We start from the raw sequence: 19,251 nt of genomic DNA on the forward strand, positions 1-19,251 counted from the left end.
CCAGCAGCATGTTCTGCCCTGACATCTGGGAAACAAGAGCAGTCTAGGACAAGGCAGGCACTTCCAGTACAAGACATGAAGGCCTTAACCAAGTTCTAATGCACAAACCTCAGCTCCAAGAGTATCCATATTTCATCCCTACATTTCTGCTTCTGTAAAAGCTCTGACATGTTTTGAGCCAGAGACAAAATATTCAGATGAAAAACCCTAACAATTTATTGAGACATCAAGACAACAACATAGACTTTTCTTAATGAAATATATGAATACTCAAAGAAACCCAAACCACATTCCAGTATGCCTTTGTGTTTCTTGCACTTTTGATGTTAATTAAGTTCTGCATATCTCAAACTGCTGCTGGAGAACTAAGACTAATCTATAACTCTTATAAGTTGTCATAGTTCCTCTGAAATCAAGGGAGGTTTTGACAATTTACACCATCTGAGGAACTGCTCTGTGTGTCTAATAAGGCACACTGCTGTTTAATTACAGGCAGGTTCAGAAGGAAGCTCCAGAAAAAGCTGGTTCTGCCAGGAAGAGTCTTTTTTTTTTTGTTCTCTTAAACTTAATATGAACTTCAGTGTCAAAAGCCATCTTTCTTTCACTAAAGACCACAGATGTGTCTTGAGCTGAAAGAAAAGGTTCTGTATCCTGCAGGCAGCTTTGAAGTGTGGCCTTGGTGCTGTGAGGGGGTTTTTGAGAGCAGAAGAAGGGAGTGCCTATTCCAGTGTCCTCAGAGCACTGGAATAACAGGTGGGGAGACTGGGAGCAGCCAGACCACAGAAACTCAACATAGAAGCAACAGAACATCAATCCAGACATTCCTGTGACAGTTTTCAGACAGTCTGGAGAGTGAACCAGGGAGATGCCACATCTTCACACACTGACTTTTGAGAGGATTCGCCCACTCTGCAGCACATTTAGGAACATCATTTAGTGGTAGGCTTGGCAGTACTGGGTTAATAGCTGGACTCCATAACCTTAAAGGTGTATTCCAACCTAAATGGTCCTAGGATTCTGTGTTTCCAACCACAGAACTGCAGGAATTGTGTTTTCCACATCTGCTGGTGTGAAGATGAATACTTTAAAATATGTACAGACATTGCAGTGAGAGGTGTGTAAACTGCAAGAAGATTTGGACACAAGACAGCAACACTGACTTTCACCTGACCAACAAAGCACAACGACAAACAACCAACCACCTAAAACAACCCCACCAAAACCCAAAAAACCCAACCACTGTCAAACCCACAGTTCAGAACCAGAAAGTCACGTTTTCTACAAAGTTTTGGGCAAAGCAGTGGTAGGTTCCATCTCTAGGTTTTGTGCTACCAAAATAAGTCGAATAAGCTGTTGTAATTGCCTGCCTGTACAGGGAGGAAACAAACCACATGAGGATTAACAGCTACAGAATAATGTACATCACCCAATGCAAAATCTGTGCTGCAGGGTAAGAGCCAGAAAAACTTATATCCCGGGGCAAGGATCTCAGCATAAGTATGCTGCTTCATTAATAGAGTGTTTTATTACTAGGATTTCTCTTATTTTCTTGTTTCTCTTCATCCACACTCAATTTCTCTTTCTTGCTGTCCTGTTTTCTTTCTTGTCTATTTTCCCCTCAAGCAGAGCTTGAGAATTATGTCATGATCAGAAGGACATTCCAGGTACCACGAGTGCATCTGTGACCGAGATGGAAGAGTTCAATTCTCTCTACTACCCAAAGGAGAGGGAAGTGAAAATTCAAACTGCACTCTTGTCTCCCAAGGGTTGGTGTGCTCTTTCTGCTACACAGAGTTGGAGCAATTCCGCCAACAGATTCCCACATGTTTCTCATGAGGGCAAACCCTGGCACAGTCATTCTCCTGATCCTGCACTTGAAATGAATCACCAGCAGAGCAAACAGCTCTAGAGGCAGCCCTGTGAATCCACAGCCCTGCCCCTTCATGCTGAATTCACCCAGCACAGCAGGGCTTAAGCCAAGGATTTCAGTTCAAAGAGTGACTTTAGCATCTGAATTAAAACACTCTCAACAGTTTGTGCAAGCACTTGGCCGCTGGCCCACCCAGGAACATCCACAGCGCAGCGCTGGCTTCCAGGGGGCAGAGCGCTGCTCTCACCATATCTGGATCAGCACAGCTGTCCCTCAGCCAAACCCTCCTGCTCACAGGCACCTCTGCAGTGCTCCAAGTGCAGCCAGGAGCCAAGGACAGCAGTACCAAGAGCAACAAACTGGACTTTTCACACCATCAGAAAAGCAATGGAAGCTCTGGCACTTTTCAGACAACCTGCACCAGAAGATTTCCTCGTGTTGGGAAGAGACTCTGTAACTCAGTTTGGCTGTTTTAGTTTGCAGCCTGACCAAAGCTCTTGCCTTCACATAGAATGCAAGGAGGCACCTGCTCACCACCCAGCTGCAATGGGATCTCCATGCCCAGCATTCCCAACAGTCTTTGGAAAACAAATCCCAAATCCAGAGCCGGGCCATAGGTGCAAGGCATTTTTTAAAGATCTCTCAGCAAGTGCTTTATAATTAGGAATTGCAGGAAATTACTCAGTGGTTTGAATCTTAATTTTCCCTCAGTTTCCAATTTAGCCAGAAGGAATCAATTAGTCCCCAGTTCAGAATCTCTACCATCTCTGAAACTTGGATATTCACAGAGAGCAAACAGCTCTTCATGTAGAAGGTCCCAGCTGAAGGATGTAAATGCTGAACTGCGTGGAACACCATTTATTCACGCTGCTTTGGAAACACAAAAGGTTGAGCTGACCCTCCTATGATTCAAATCTGAGTTTACAGCATCATTCATCATCTCAGAACGGGTCTGTTCCCATCTCCTTGAACAAAACTGTTTTCTCCTCACATTTGCTGCACAGAACTGGCTGAATTTCAATTCCAAGGTGTATTGTACAAAGAACAGTTTTGGAGTGAAAGATGTCAAGCTGGCAAAAATTGAAAATTAGATTGGAATGAAATCTAATTCTTTTAATATAGAAAGTGTTTAGTTTTGCCTCTGTAATATAATTTGAAGTCACGTAGCAATCATGTTACTTGGCTGTGGAGGTTGGTTTATTCTCCAGCTGGATGAAATGAAGGATTTTAATGAGAAATTATGCAACAAATAGGTGGAACTTGTGTCACATAGAGCAAGAAAATACTTTTCATCTCCAGGCACTGAATATTCGCTGGTGCCAGGGAATATTTGCTGGGTGACTCCTCCTTGATTTTGGTCGTGCACTTAAACCCACCTTTTATTGTACCAGGTGATCTTATCAGTGACCTAACAAGAGTAGGAACCAAAAACCTTCCAGCGCTGGGATTTTGTTAAGCCTCTTTTTTTAGTGCCTGGAGACAGTGAGAAGTGATGGGGGGCACTGGGGGCACAAGCATCCTCCTGCCAGAAAAATGACTCTGCCAACTTTGCCTTGCTCCAAGGCTTTCCGCTGCAGGCTCCAGGTGTAAAACCTGGAGCTGGAAGAGGCACTTCCCTCCCGCATTTGGGGCGGGCAGGAGGGGAGGTGGTCCAGCCGCACGATGACAGATGATGCAAATCCTCGCGGAGCGCGGAATCCATCGGGGCGGCGGGAGAGGAACGCAGCTCATCTCCGAACCAGCCTCCGCCGCGGCGTCCTCGCCGAGCATCCCCCCCTCGGCCGGAATGACATCAGAGCAGCTCCGAGTCCCTGCAAGTCTGCGGGCTGAGTAGCGGCAGGAATCGGCCGCTGCTGCCAATCGCAGCCCCGCGAAGCCGCCTCGCTGCTGCCGGAGATCCGCGGGAGCCGGAGGCTGGCTCCGGCACTCGGAGCGCGGCGCCGGCGGCAGGACCGCGAGCAGCGGCTCCTGGGCTGATCCCAGAGTTCTCGCAGCCTTTCTGCCGGAGCCTGGCGGCTCCCCGGCGTCATCCCCGTGCCCAGGAAGGAAGCTGCATTTGGAACGCTGTGCTGAGCAGAGGTTTGAATCGTTCCAGCTGGCTGCTCGCTCTGAAAGGACAGGCTGCGTACAAATGAGATGTGATTGTGCCGGTGGAGTTCAGTGGCTGGGGCCGGAGCAAGAGGAGCCTTCCTGGGATGCTGCTGAGAGCTGCTGGCAACTGAGAACTCTGCCTGGTTCACCTGGAGCCCTGTGAAGAGCTTTGAATAGCAGGAGTCTCTTTGCTGCACACCAGGAAAGAAATTCTTCTCTAGGTAAGCTGTTCAGCTTCTCAACCTCTGCTTGTGGGCATACACTCACACCAGCACACAGACAGTGCCTACACTCAGAGCAGGTACAAATACCCAGAGTGTGCCCAATGATCTGCCTGGAACCTCTGCACAGTGCTTCCAAAAGCTGCCTGGAGCCTGGCATCCCAAGGATTATTTGGAAGTTTGGGATGAGATAGTCTTTGTCATGCAAGTGCCCCTGATTCAAAGGGATGTTGTTCCCAAGGGGAACAGCTGTTGGCCTACATGCATGAAAGACCACAGAAGGGAGAGCACGGGAAGTTAGGTGAGGGGGAAAAGAGGATACAGTTGCTTCTTTAGTCTTCCCCACATCCTTTGCCTTTTTTGCTACCATCCAGTAAAGTCCAGCAGAACTACTGGACTAAAATGACCTGGTAGAAGCTTTCCAGGAGATACATTAAATCTGCAACAAAGTAAGAGTAATTGTACTGTGAGGAAGCCAAAACCTACAGATTTGCTCTCTTCCAGCACTTTCATAGCAAACTATATCTGTCTGAAACTTTTTTTTTAAAACAGCATGATCATTTATAGAGTGGAAGCAAGGATTGTTAGAGGCAGTAAGAGCTAAACTGAAGAAGTCAGTGGGGGCTCTTCAGATGCTCCAGAGCCCAGTCCAGCAGCAGGCCAGGGGTTTTATCCCACAGCTGGCACAGGGGCTCTAAGTCACGGCTGCTGGGTGCTCTAAGTCACTCCTTTCCTTTCACACACAGGAAAATGCTCAAAGGTGAAGAAGTCTCTTCCCACAAGCCCTGCACTGTCCTAACCACACATACCAACAAAACCCCACACTCAGGAAGTTCTCTTTTCCCCAGGGAATTTACCAGGTCATTTTTTACTAACTCCTGTTAGTAAAACATTAGTTTTCCACATTCTCATTCATATTGGCTGAAGCCTCCCTCCTTCCCTCTGTGTGAATCAATGCTGCAGAATCTGGCCTACCCCCTGTAGCAGGTTACTCCCCCTCTCCTAGCTGTGAATGCTCTCAGAGAACAAGAGAAGTAACAAAAGAGAAGTAACTCATTTTCACCCCATTTCTTGAGTAGCTTGAATCACGATCCACCTGCCATAAATGTTCAGCCTGTGCAAGGACAGCAGGATCTCCTTGTTCACAAAGTTTCAATAGCTGGCCACATTTCCAGGTGGCTCCCTGTCTTGCCCCATCCTGTCTGTGCACTCTCCCCATGCACCTTTTCCCCTCCCTAAAGCTGCACTGCCTGCCTTGCTTTTGGGAATGCTGCTCTAAAGGAGGGGCTGCGGTGGGCTGTGAACTGCCAAGTCCATTTAACTAAGGAAATTCTTGGCTTTGAGTTCCCTCCTGAATCTTATCAATCAGACCCTATGATCTGCTCAGCTGGGTTAGATGGTTCCTCATGCCATTGCTCTGTGCACAAGTTTACAGCTGTCTGTCAGGTTTTGTGCCATTTCCCCAGAACATGGCCTTTTTTGGACTCATAATAGATGCCTAACGTCTGAAAGCCTCAGAATTGAAAGCAGAGTATCTTCATGCCTTGTTGATACCACTCTCTTCTCCAAGGCTGGGGAAATGCTCCTCTAACTCGCCTTTTATGAGAGTAAATCAAATTCAAAGGGTTACATTTCAGCAGAGAGCAGGATGCTTCAGTGACTGACCACTTACACACACACACACACCCCGCATACAAGTCCTTTTCAGCCTGAACACCCTATTAACTCACACTATCAAGTTCTGCAAGTCCTATTAAAACTTTATGGGTGTTCAGAGGCTGTGATATCTGCTGTATCACTCTCTGTAATGGCCATGATCAGCCTTAGCACCGTGCAGGAATCATGAGCTGCTCTAGAGTTCAACTGCCATACTCACTATGAGCAGGATAAAAATATGCTAATAGTAAAGATGGGCTTTTTTAAGGTTGCAGTACAGGAATTATCCCAGCAGTGTAATGAGATACTTTAAGGAAAATGTGACCATATATTGCAAACCCATGGCAATACTGAGCACAGAAAATGCTGATGAGTTCCTATTAGTTCTGACTATTAGTTTTCAGTTAGATAAACAAAAAATTGCATTTAACTCTATGTCCCCAGAAAAAGATTAATCATTTCTTCTACAAGCAGTAAAGGAAGCCATATCATGAACTTCTACCAAAAAAAAAAAAAAAAAAAGTATCATTTCTGTTCCAAATCATCCTGATTTGCCCACAAACAATTTTGCTTTGACTGCCTCTATGACCATAGGGATGGCTGAGCTTTAGCTGCATGAATAATCTGCTGTTTGCTTCCATCAAGTGTTTGCTTTGCAAAGCTTCCATAATCCCAGAATCTAAGAATGGTTTGGGTTGGGAGGGACCTTAAAGAGTATCCAATCCCAACCCTCTTTCTGCAGCTCCATAGGTGCATCCAAGAAACTGCTTTCCATACCTGCATCATTGGCTTTTCTGGACAAAGCAAGCCCTGGGCTGAGAGCAGCAAGGCACTGAAGCCGGGGCCTGGATGGCTGAAGAAAAGGTTACCTTGGAATTGTGCAGGAAGCTGCACTTGGCCCAGCCTGGGGAGTCTTTCAGGAACAGGGCATTGAGCTTAGGGTGAGAGCCAAGGGCTCTCCACACCTCCCAAAGGGAGGGGAGCCTGGGTTGAAACCGTTTGCACATGTAAAGGAGCACAGTGTATGGGGGCAGCCCATCAGATCCCTTGTTCTCAGGCCTGGGATGCAGTTGAGGACCATTAGAGCAGGCAGAAGGGCTGGACTCTTGGGGAGAAGAAGGGTCTCTGCTGGAAATTGGGTGGAACATCAAAGAGTCCTGTCTCCCATGTTGAGATAGGCTGAAGAAGGCACAGCTCCCAGCAACAAGTCTCTCTCTCCTATTGAGATGCTAAAGCAATGTCCCCCACCACGGTAAGCCACCCAGAAGAGCGCTAGATAGAAATTCAGAATCAATTCTCCATCTATGTCAATATTCAAATTAGAAAAATTGAGCCATTAAAAGCATCAGGTGCTGGAAGAAAATGAAAATCATGCAAGTCAATCCTAAACATTTATTACAACTACTGTCTCTAATAATTACAATGGAATTGAAATTCCTACTGAAACTAACAGATGCTATAGAAAAATAATAATATTTTACCTAAACAGCAATGCCAGCAGAATTACATGGCAACAGCACACCAGTGTAGAAACCATGTCAGTATTTGATGAGGAAAATGCATTGGCACCACAAGTCATGGATGGCCATTTGAACTCAATTCAAAAGGAACAGAGAAATATTAAAACCTATTCCCTTCCCTCTGGCTATAGAAGGGGTCACAGCTGCTCTCCCCAAGTGGAGGCAAAGGGAGCAAATTCATCCTCCCTCCTCTGCTGCAAGGATGGGTTTAACAGAGCCAGAGCAAACACAGAAGGAGAAGCCAGAGCAGGGTGGACTTCCTTCATGAGGAAGGAAGCACAAAGGAAGGGATTCCCTCTTCTTCCTTGGATGCTGGTGGCATAAGAATTCTCCTTACTAAACCTGGCCAAGGGGGATCAGGCTGATGCCCCACAGCTCCAGACTCTTACTAATGGCTGGGTTTTCATCTCCCACATGTAAATATCAGTACTAGGCACAAACAGCAGAGAGAATCATGTGGACAGGCTCTCCCATGAGCAGAGCTCTGCACAAAACCTCCCCTCCTGAAAGACTATCCACAACTACTTATTACAGCCCACACTCTGCCAGGCTCCACTGAAAGGACTGAATTTAGCTTTTAGTGTATAAATAAGTGTCCTAATAAATAATTAATGGTAGCTGCTGGCCGTAAAAGAGGCGGCTGTTTGGAAGGTTAAAGCAGTCTGTCATGAAATATGCACCCATCTCCTCTGTGCTCTACTTCCAGGGGATGTTCCAGCCAACATCTTGTCCTTTTCCATGGGACCATATTGTGCAAGGAGGCGGCCAGAGTTCAAGTTCCAGACCCTCAGGGTATTCCTGAATTTAATCTCTCTCACTGGGGTATAGATCACACCCTAAAAGCACCAGAAGGGAGGGCAGGTGGTCAGTGATTCACAGAGAAATGTTTGGAAATGAGAGAAAAGTGCACTCTTCTAGGCTTCTAGGTAAGATACAGAAATTAGACTTATTGATCACATTTGATTTTAAAGCCCTCAGAGCATCTCGGGGTTTTTTAATTTAAATAAAAAAAAAAAAAAGCAGGGCCCGCTGCCTTGATATTTTGCCAGACTACCTGCACTCCATCCCCCTAAATAGCTGGTATAACTATAGGGCATTTTTAGTTATTACTGCTCTGTAGACCCTATTTGGGGTGCAATTTTAAATGGCTCCACTACTCTGCCCCCTTAGTGTCCTGCCGTTTAGAGCGGAACTATGCATCAGCGTCCTGGTGAATTAATCACCTGCAGAAGGGCATGGTACCATTGTTTGTACCTCAAAAATCACAATTAAAGACTAAGAGAATTCTGGCATATCCAACGTGCACACAGCAAGCAAAGTGAGCCATGCATGCCTCCAAACACCTGACAGGCTCCCATCAGACTAACTCCCCATCAGCCTTGGTGCAAGCTTCATGTGCCTGCATCAACCACAGGCAATCATTCTGCACACTCAGATTTTTAACTGAAGGACCTCCCAAAAGGCTTTCTCCCCCATGGAAAAACATATTTGTATTCAGGCAGAAAATAAAGTCTCTACGTATATAGAGTTACCTAAAACTGAGCTTTATAGATTACAAGATATTGTGTCAAATGATGAGACACAATTTTCTCAGCCCCTTCCATAACCCAGAAAGCCAGGCTGGATTTCCTTGTCCATGATACGCCCTGGAGATTGTTTTTGAAAACCAAGTGGAGTTATACATTCAGCCCCCAGGAGAGGAGGACAGGGATGTAAAGACAATTCCAGCCTGATTCAGGGGCACTATGTTCAGAAAGACTGACAACCATTTGGATTTTTTTTTTTATTCCACACTCTGCCCCTTCAACAATCAGTTAATGCCTCAGTAGTTCAATAAACAGAGATTTTTCATGAAAGCAAGAGGTTAATCAATGCCTCTCTATTCCATCACAGAGCTCTAATGGCATTAGTTCTAGTTCCAGTCTCTGAGCTGAGCGTGACTCAACAAAAAAATCCCTTCAATTCCCAAGCAGGACCCTTATCCTACTAGTGGCATTTCCAAATTGAACTTTATCTAGACAAAACAAAGAATAGATCTTTCAAAAGGAAACATTTGTTTGTATTTTGAACCAAGAGCAAAACAGTATCTATAGGTCATAGATGACACACCAGAAATCTCCACAGAGATCTTTCATTTGGCTGACAAAGTGGCTCCTCTCAGAGAAACCCCATAAAGCAGCGGCAGGAATAAACACAAAGGAATTTAACCAGGGTACAACAAAAAAGAAGAAACAGGAAGCAAGCACAGCAAATACATTTGCCTGCACATGAAAGCATGAATTTTGCACTGGCTTTCCCAAAAGCACACTTTGCAATATCCCTGCTATACACATCCAAACCAAACATAAATAATCTTAGAGCATTTTACAGCTAATGCCCGTGTAAAGGTAGAAAAGACTACTATTCCCTCAACAAAGACAGGGAAAATGAAATACTGAAAAAAATCATTGGCCTCCAGAGGGCAAAGCATGATAGTGGCAGAGACAGAAATCAAAGGTTCTACTCCCTGCCTTATTTTTTCACCATAAAGCATTTTTCCTCTTGATAGGCAAACAGTACTCCTCCAGTCATTTCAAGGTAAGAATTTCAATTTGTGTTCATTATCTTGCATAAAACTTCCTCTGACTGTCTTGTCTGCAACACTTAAGTACATTAAAGGGAAAGTCTCTTGGATACTGTAGTATTTTTGTTACATGACCACATTTCTCTGTCTAGATTAGGTTTACTGACAGCAGTCATGTGTGCAGCCCTAAGTGGTCCCCATAAAAAGCTGATCTTGCCTGTAAAGAACTGGTCCTAAGACTCAAAATTTTCTTGAGGACTGCCTAGAACCTAGTGTAGAACTGCCTAGAACCTAGTGTAGAACCAAGACTAGGAAGAGACAGGAGAGATATTATAAACTTAAGTTGCCGCTCCCCAATTGCCATGCAATTGAAGCAGTGCTAAATGTAAGTATTTATGAGCAAGGTGGAAGAGACTGAATTTTCCCCTTTAGAAGGTGTTTGGAAGTCCAAGAAGCACACACATACACAAAAAAAGTAGGCACACATGGTGGGTCACCCTGGCTTCATTTACTCTCCTTGCTTCATTTTGCTTGGAAGCCACTACTTGCCAAGCCCTGCCAGGTTGTCACCAGGACTGGGGGCTTGGATGATGCTCCAGCCCTCACATCTGCTCTGATCAGAGATTGGTGGGACCAAACTCTGTGTCTTCCTCTTTTTCTACCAAATCCTCTCAACAATAACCAAATCTTTCAGCCAGTGAGGACAAAGATAGGGATAGGGGACTCCAGCAGAAACTACTCAAAGAATAAAAAAGGGAAGCTGTTCTAATGAGAATCAATGTACACAGAGCTTGAAAACTGTGTCTGACTGGCTGGAACTGGGCTTGAGCAAACTCAGAATAAAGCCCTGTTTAAATTTCATGTGGCAAACGTGCTGTATGAGAGATTTAAGTACAAAGTCTTTGTTATCTGGGTTTAAATAGACTTCCTCTGCAGTAGCAATAGATCACTACTATGTGACAGCAGTAGTCCCTCTGAAATAAGTTAGTGGCCTCCTTTTAATTCCTAGCACAGATGTGACCACATCTGACTTGCTCACAAATGGTCCCTGTGACAGGATACAGACACCACAAAACACGTTATTCAGTGAAATATATTGGCATTGGTATAAGAGTGGACACATTTTAATTATCTCACATGGTGGCAAACATTTTTAGCTCCCAGAAAAGCAATAGGACAACAAAGTGTGGGAAACAATTAACTACTAAAAGAAAAAAAGCCATAAAGACCAAATAGTTCAGCTTCTAACAGGCTGTTCCAGAGCCTGGGACTATATCTCTTTTTTTTGTAAAAGTAAAGTTTTAGTAATCACCCATAAACCTGTAATCCTTGGTAAATTTTCAAAATCAATACAGAAAATCTGCAGCTACTTGGTTCTAATAGAACTATAAGAAAGGGGTTTAGCAATTTTTTTTTAAATGGCTTAGCTTGTCTACCCAATCAAGCAACACATACAGAGTTTGGCTACTGCATTAATTGACTTTTAGGAGTCCTAGTTAGGCAACCATTCTACTGCACAAATGTTGTGTCTCAGCTGAGTTCACAGCACAAATCATTCTCTTGGAACTGGATAGCTAATTGACAGCCTTAGGAAAGGGGAAAACAGTACCAGAATAGATGGACTATAATAAAACATCTGATACAGCGTCTCACAGAAGTTTTATTTGAAGAGTTAAATGAATTCAAATTGGCTTCCATTGGAGCATTAAACTATGAACTGAAAAGTGATGAAGAGCCATTAACCAAGCGAGAGGAGGAGATTTGCTGCATCAAGCAGGACAATGTTTTGTGGGCTGCTTCAGAGCACCACGCAAAGCCTGCTTTTATTCACCTGTGCTTCCCTGGGCTGGGGCACTGACAGTGTGGTGATTGCACTGCTCTCTCCAGTAATTCCACCAGGAAAGCAAAGCAAGGACTCAATCCTGCAGGGCACACACATCTGTGATTGCAGCCCCAACTCCCTGCCCTGGCATTTTGGTTCTGTCATCGTGGCTTTGGCTGTAAGCTGCTGCCCTTCAGATCATCTCTCAACACCACCTTCTCAGCCTTTTGCTGTCCTACACACATCAAGAAACAGCTGCTGAAGGGCATCATGCAAGGGGCTGCTGTTTCCAGCTCAGCCACGGGGTGTCTGAGTGACCTTGGGAAAGCCAGGCTTGATCCCTTTAATGCTGTTTAGCTTTTTGAATTTTTGGTGAGTTACTGGTGAGAAGTGGTAGATCTTAACACCATCACTCATGCTAGAGAGACATTCATTAGAAAATGCATTGAGAAGGTATATTTAAAATAATCATGAAATTAAGTCTGCCCTGAGAGTTAAGATGCTTTGCCTGTGACATCAAAATATCATGTGTATTGTGATAATTTTGGTACCACCACACAACATCTGGAGCTGCTCAGAGGGTGAGTGTGGTCACTAACACTTATCTGTTGTGATGATCACTAGACCCACTCTGTCAAAAAACAGAAAACACATATATAGGTTCTCTCTTCATGCATCGTTCTCCTCAGACTATACCTTAATTACTGATTTCTGGGAGCTTCCACACCTGACACTCCAGAGAAAGCATGAGTCAGAAATTCCTGAGGAAATATTGCAACTACTCGTTATGTTCAGAACTACCAACGCATTAGAGACCCATAAATGGTTCCATTTGGAGGAAGCCTCACTGAAACATCCCAGATGGGATATTTATGGGATTTCGGGGTGGTCCAAATGACTGTGGGACTGCTGGAAGTTAATGGGTCACAAGAAGGAAGTGGTGAGGCTGAACATCAGGCAACACTCAGCACAAGGGTGGTCTGGCTCAGCCTTAAAACACATTTCTGCAAGGAGCTAAGCCACATGAAATGTCACATTTGGGCTGGGGAACCAAAGGATGTGCACAGGTGTGAGAAGATCTCTATGGGCAAAACTCATCTGCAAATCACCCTCCAACCACTGCTCCACCAGGGAGACTTTTCACCACCTTCTGAAATCATCTGGAAAAGCTCAAAGCCAAAGAGAAATAGAAGTCAGAAGGGTCAAACAGCTCCCTTCCAAGTACTGTTTCATGCTAAAAAAATCACACCAGCTTTCATCAAGTGCACAAGTTGAAGTATTTCAAACTCTTTGCTTTATATTCATTGATTATTGACTTCACCCTCTGGCATCATCTAGCTTTCTGAAATCACACAAGATTACGTGTGCAATATAGACTTGATCAAGCAGATGAAAACACCAAAAAATTGGGCGTTTAACTTACACATGATTATGCATTGAAAAGAAACAAAAGAGGTGAAAGTACTGAGCAGCCTCTCCACTCAGAAATGATAAAATAAAAGTCAGAACTCTCCAGCCCTTATCAGCTCAGAAGCTGGCCTTATCCTGGGTAAAAAGAGTTTTCTAATACCTTGTGATGAGCTATGAGAAGCTGGTACCAACAACCCTCTCAGGCAAAGCCACATTTACAAACACGAAACACATTGCAGCTTGGTTAAATCTGAAAAAAAAAATTACTTTCAAAGAGGATGTAAGTTTTGTGAGCTCAGCCAAAAAATTTCCTGGAAACTTTGCTGAGAGAAAGAAAATAAAAATGCTCTTTTTCTCCTTCCTCAGTGAACAGAAACCCTGAATTTTTGCAAATGGTCACCAGGAGTCATTTATCACTCAAATCAGGCTGCTTGTTTCTGTAATAAATGAGGAGTCCCATGCAAGGAGCAGCAAGGCAGCTGTCATAATTCATTGGACTGGTAGTAAATGACAGGAGTCATACAAGCTTAGAAAGAAAAGAAAAAGGAAAGGCTTTACATTAGGTTTTTAGCCTAAAGGGAAGTGTTATATATAGACAATAAAGACATTCTGACTTCTGATTTATGACAGAATAAGGAAGGGAAAGCTCTGGCCTGCCTCCAGGTCAAGTGCTCCCAGCAGTGCACCGTGGTGCAGACAGGAGATTGGGAATGGCCACAGTGCTGTGGAACAACCAGGGTCCTGCTGCTCTGCTGGGCAGTGCCAGCACTGCCACACTCTGAACCCACTGCAGATGTCAAGCCCATTAGCTCCATCCTCAGGGTGAGCCAGCACAGCTGATGGCTTCATATCCATATTTCTACTTCCCACAAGCTCAAGGAGCTCAGAGATCCTCTGCCTACCATGATCAGAGGTAAGAGGAGCTCCCCCAGCCCACACACCAAGTGTGCTGGCTCAGGCATCGAGCTCTGGGGGAAGCTGTGCCCGTGGGAGCTGGCCCACGAGGAGCCAGCTTGAATTCCTGCTGCACAGCTACCACATGGCATTACCAGGGGGCTGCTTCTCCTGGCTGTCGGGCCATCAGTTTTAAATAGTCAAGTCCTAATCTCCCAATCAATCATCTTCAGAAGCAGCACGCTTTAGTCATCCATCAAATGCCTTTCTGCGGGCAAGCAGGAAGTGTTATTTAGCAAGGAGGCAGCAATTTTTAAACCTCCATTTTTCTTCAGCTGCCTGAATTAAAGAAAAATTAGAGTCCCTGCAGATGTGTCTGACATCACAACAGAGCTGTACCACAGTGCTCTGCTCTTGCTGGGCCAAGGCCCCACATGGAGGAAATCAGCTGAATGGACAAGATCTACTGAAGGACCAGCCCTGGATGAGTGCAGCCTTGATTCCTCAACCAAATGTGCCCAGCTTTGGCCTTTACCTTCCTGGAGAGTCAGTGGATGCTCATCAGTGACCACAGGAGCACAGGACCTCAAATACCAGTTACCAAAATGAAACTCCATAAGTAACACTAATTATGAAATATGGCCTATTTTCATGTTGCTCAAATTCATCTAGTACAGGAACTCTCGAAGATAGTTGAATTCTGGAGTGAATGTAAAGCTGTTGAACTTTCAGGAGGAGAGTTTCAAAGGCACAAATGGCACTTAACTTCCAATTATGCCTTGGAGAAAGTTCCACTAATGGCTAATTTAGCTGATTTATTTTCATAACCTTTAATTACCTCACACCATTCTTTTTTTTTACTGAACAGTATAATCAGTTCAACAGAGCAGTTGAAAAACAATGGGTAGACTAAAAAAGGTCTGCTCCAATGCCAGGTTTCCTTATGCAGGTTTAAATTCTTTATCAATTTTATGTAATTATACATCTCAAGAAATGGGAATACTTGCACTTAATTACAATGTCTACATACAACAGATAGTAGCTAACATGAAATCTGATTATTAATATTTTATCTCAATGAGATTTTACCAGTGTTATTGGGAGGAAATAATTAGGGATGAAGATCATAGTTTTGTGTTGACTAGTATAAAGTCAGGGGCTTCTCCTGTTTTAGTAACACAAGCTGTAATATTCGTGAAGTTTATTGTTTTGACAGCTTGCAATACCAGTACCCAGGAGATCCGGCAGGGCCAAACACTGAAGAAAAACCGTGCCATTTTAGGTCTTCTCACAAGCTATTCCCTTGTGCCACAGGTGGAGGCTGGAAGATTTGCAAAGCATTCAGGGTGATCCAGCGGCACATTTCTTCGGGCAGAACTCCTGGCTTTTATTTAATTTTAAACATGGGAGTCTTAATTAAGGTGTTTTACGTGCCCTGAGGATTTGCGAAGCCTTTTGGCGGGAGCGTGGCCGCAGGCAGGGAGGGCTGCGGAGCGAGGGGAGAGCCGGTGCTGCCTCGCAAAAGCAAGAAGCGATTGCCCTCTAGTGCCCAAAGCAAGCCGAGGATGCACAGCCCGGCGAGCGGGAGTTCAAGATTCTTTCCCAGTCACCTGCCTGTCTGGTGCTGACCGAACAGGCTTTTTGCAGTCACCTCTTTGAGGGGGGACACATGACCCAGCCCTGGAGGCTGCCCCTCTCACGGAGAGCAGGAGTCCTGATCTGATAAAGCCCTGAGTGAGTCCTCAATGTCACCCAAACTCCAACACTGTCTTGCAGAGGATGCTTCACTTGATCCAGTGTTATCTTTTGAAGGAATCTTAATTGGAGGTTTAATAAGAAGTGAAATCCCAGCAGGCAGACAATTGTAGAACAAGGGAAGCACCAAAGCAGGGCAAATACTCTTAAGATTATCAGGACAACTTCAATTTCCTAATGGTAGCTGTGATTCCTCTTACATTTGTTCTCTCATACATAAGAAATGAGTAAATGCAGAAGAGGTTTCCTATTTCTGTCCCTACCTCACTCCCCTCTTGGCCAGTTGCGTGACACAACAGGATCACTTCTGGAACACCCCACAGTCCAGGGGTATCAATATCTCCTTCCAAGCTGCCAACTGAGGAAGGTAAATCAGATAAGAGCTTGAACCTGCCAGAGTCACAAATAGTTTCAGAAAACAAACTCGTTCTTTCTAAATGCTTCTTACAAGCATTTCCCAGTTTCAGGTACAAACCTTAGGATGAATGAATAGTTTTCAGAACACAAGTCAAAAGTGTAATCTGAGTTAATGGAAGAGGACATGTCAACTGGAAGGATCTGCCTGGAAAAAGCATTTCTTCCCAGCAGTTCCAAAATCGTTCCTTGTTTACTGTCTCACATTGTTCCAACAGACAAACAATATCAATAATTCACAAAGATGTTAATTCCTGCTTAAATCCATAGAGAAGCATGGGCTATTTATTTAGTTAGCTTTAACTGTCTCTGAGTCATCGGGTTTACTGTTACCAGTGGCAATTTCTCATGAACTTAGGCGGAATTGCACAAGGGCTTCAGAGCAATGAGGTTTAGGTACCCTATACTTCATGCACACAGGGGCAGACCAGAGGCTGAGGGCTTCAGCCAGAGGTGCCATGGATCAGCACACACAGCACCTACTTGCCCACCTAGCACTAAAACAGCTTCCTTGAGGTACATCTCCTGCTACACAGCACCTCCCATTGATCCCTGGGGGAGGCAGAGCCAAGCACAGCTGCACCCCACATTAGTAGCAGCCTGCTCATTCACTTGGAAAATCCCCACAGAATCTTTATAGTTCCTAAACCGGACCATGAACTCTGCTTGCTCCAATTGCAGAATGGAAACTGGAGAGAAAGCCCTACAAATCTCTCCTCAAGCTCCTGTCATGTCTTTCACTTTGGTCACATTAGTTTTCCAACCCAACACAGAATTTATCCCTTATGCAGCTTGAATTTGATGCAGAATATGGTCCCAGATTTATCAAAGATTGACTTGGTCCAAATTTTGCCCCTAAAATCTTCCATTGTTCCCATCTGCAATAGCAATGATGCATTTTAGATAAGAAAAGCAGATAAGGAGATGCACATCCTCAACAAGTTTTCTTCAAAGTTCATTTCTGTATCCTAAGAACATGGAGGAACTGTTTAATGCTGCTTATTTTAATGCACCAAGAAAGAAAGTGACACTGAGTGCTCCTTGAACTACTCAGGAACTTCCCTCTTTACTCACATTACCAATACCAATCACTGGCCTTATTAATGTGTGGTTTTAATTACTTTATGGATTTTGTTTTACTTACTCTTCTTTTACTTCTTGTTGCAGATAATGTTAAGAGTCCTCTTCATTGATTATTGGCAGCTGCTGCTCTCTGAGAAAACCTCTGCCAATTTGTCTTTCTGGATCCTTTGACTTCCCGCTCTTACAGCCTTACAGCCTCCCCGAACGCCCCATAAATGCACTGCAATGGTCACATGAACACCTTGGAAAGGGCACCTCTGCAACTCCTCGTTCCCATGGCACATTAGGAGGCGCATCTGGAAGAGTGCTAAGTCCAGCAGGAGCTGGAAGCCCTGCCAAAGATGAATCTCATCGGGAAGCTCCGCAGAAGCTTCCGAATGCTGGTCATTCTCCTGGCCACCTTCTGCTTGGCAAGTATTGTCATCTCCGCCTATTTCCTCTACACTGGCTACAAGCAGGAAATGGCCCTCGTGGAAAGCACTGGGCAAGCAGAGTGCGAGGACCTCAAACTTCTGCCCTACAGGTCTGCGGAGCTGAGAACACCTAAGCCAATTGATCCCTCTAGGACTGATCCCACTGTGCTCCTGTTTGTGGAAAGCCAGTACTCCCAGCTGGGGCAAGACATCATAGCCATCCTCGAGTCCAGCAAGTTTCAGTACCACATGGTCATTGCACCAGCCAAGGGGGACATTCCCCCTCTCACAGACAACGGGAGAGGGAAGTACACCATTGTTATATACGAGAATATTTTAAAGTATGTGTCCATGGACTCATGGAATAGAGAGCTTCTGGAAAAATACTGTGTGGAATACAGTGTTAGCATAATTGGTTTTCATAAAGCCAATGAGAACAGCTCCCCCAGCAGCAGGCTGAAAGGGCTGCCCTTGCAGCTGTACAACAACGTGGCGCTGCGAGACTGCGTGGTGAACCCTCGCTCGCCCCTGCTGCGCATCACAAAAGCGCCCAGGCTGGAGCAGGGCCCCCTGCCTGGTCAGGACTGGACGGTGTTCCAGTTCAACCACTCCACCTACCAGCCCGTGCTGCTGGGTGAGCTGCAGTCCGCCAGGCCCACCCCGGCCTCGCTGCCCCGCGCTGCTCTCCATGCGACCGTCATCCAGGACCTGGGCCTGCACGATGGCATCCAGAGAGTCCTCTTTGGGAACAACCTGACCTTCTGGCTCCACAAGCTCATCTTCATTGACGCCATCTCCTTCCTGTCAGGGAAGAAGCTGATGTTGTCCTTGGAGAGGTACATTCTGGTGGACATTGATGACATCTTCGTGGGGAAGGAGGGGACGAGGATGAACATCAAGGACGTGAAGGTAAGGCAAGAACTGGAGGCTACCATCCCAAACATGGGTGTGTGCTAATGGGGGTTTAAAAGGAGGCAAAGCTTGAAAAAGCTCAGCAGCTCTTTTTCCTGGTAAGGGCTGGAAGTGCACAAGTGCAGCCAGCAGATACATAAACCACAGCCTGAGATTAAAAGCCATTTTTCCCATATACATGCAGAGAGATGCACTTATGGATGTGTATATGTAGGGGCATACACATGTATGTTGCACATATATAATATCTTCTAGAGGCCTGTTCTGTATTATTTCTCTCACTATTGCTGTCAAGTAGCCAGAACAGTACAAGACGGTTGCCTTTTAAAACCTCTCCATCACTGCATTTACAAAAACCAAAAAGAGCAAAAGGAAAAAAAGAGCCTGAAGAAGTCACAGCCCCAGCATGACTCCTAAGAGTTAGCAGGATCATTTTCATTACCAGACTAGCAGGTAAGCATTTAAAGTTACCAGTTACAGGGTGGAAGCACAGCATGCACTTGAGCAAGTGACATAACCATCTGACAGAGTGAAAGGCCCACAGACTACTCACTGGGGGCTCCTCCACACTTATTTTCTTGATTTGTTGTATCCAGGGACACCATTAAATTTGTTCAGAGTAATTCT

At 45.0% G+C, this 19,251-nt stretch overlaps 1 protein-coding gene across 3 annotated transcripts in view; it reads left to right on the forward strand.

Moving 5' to 3' along the window:
* The first annotated feature begins 3,207 nt into the window (after positions 1–3,207).
* The window catches only part of LOC129120395 (bifunctional heparan sulfate N-deacetylase/N-sulfotransferase 4), a 65,548-nt gene continuing 49,504 nt past the window's right edge, over positions 3,208–19,251 (forward strand). For 2 of the 3 annotated variants that reach the window (XM_077176788.1, XM_054632982.2), the window contains exons 1-2: positions 3,209–4,182; positions 17,384–18,621. In XM_077176788.1, the coding sequence (XP_077032903.1) occupies positions 17,641–18,621 (981 nt within the window). In that variant the 5' untranslated portion in view covers positions 3,209–4,182; positions 17,384–17,640. Of the gene's footprint in view, positions 4,183–17,383; positions 18,622–19,251 lie in introns of all 3 variants that reach the window. The other variant, XM_077176789.1, reaches the window with a different exon arrangement.

This window comes from Agelaius phoeniceus, chromosome 4, assembly GCF_051311805.1.
Source record: "Agelaius phoeniceus isolate bAgePho1 chromosome 4, bAgePho1.hap1, whole genome shotgun sequence".
Lineage (NCBI taxonomy): Eukaryota > Metazoa > Chordata > Aves > Passeriformes > Icteridae > Agelaius > Agelaius phoeniceus.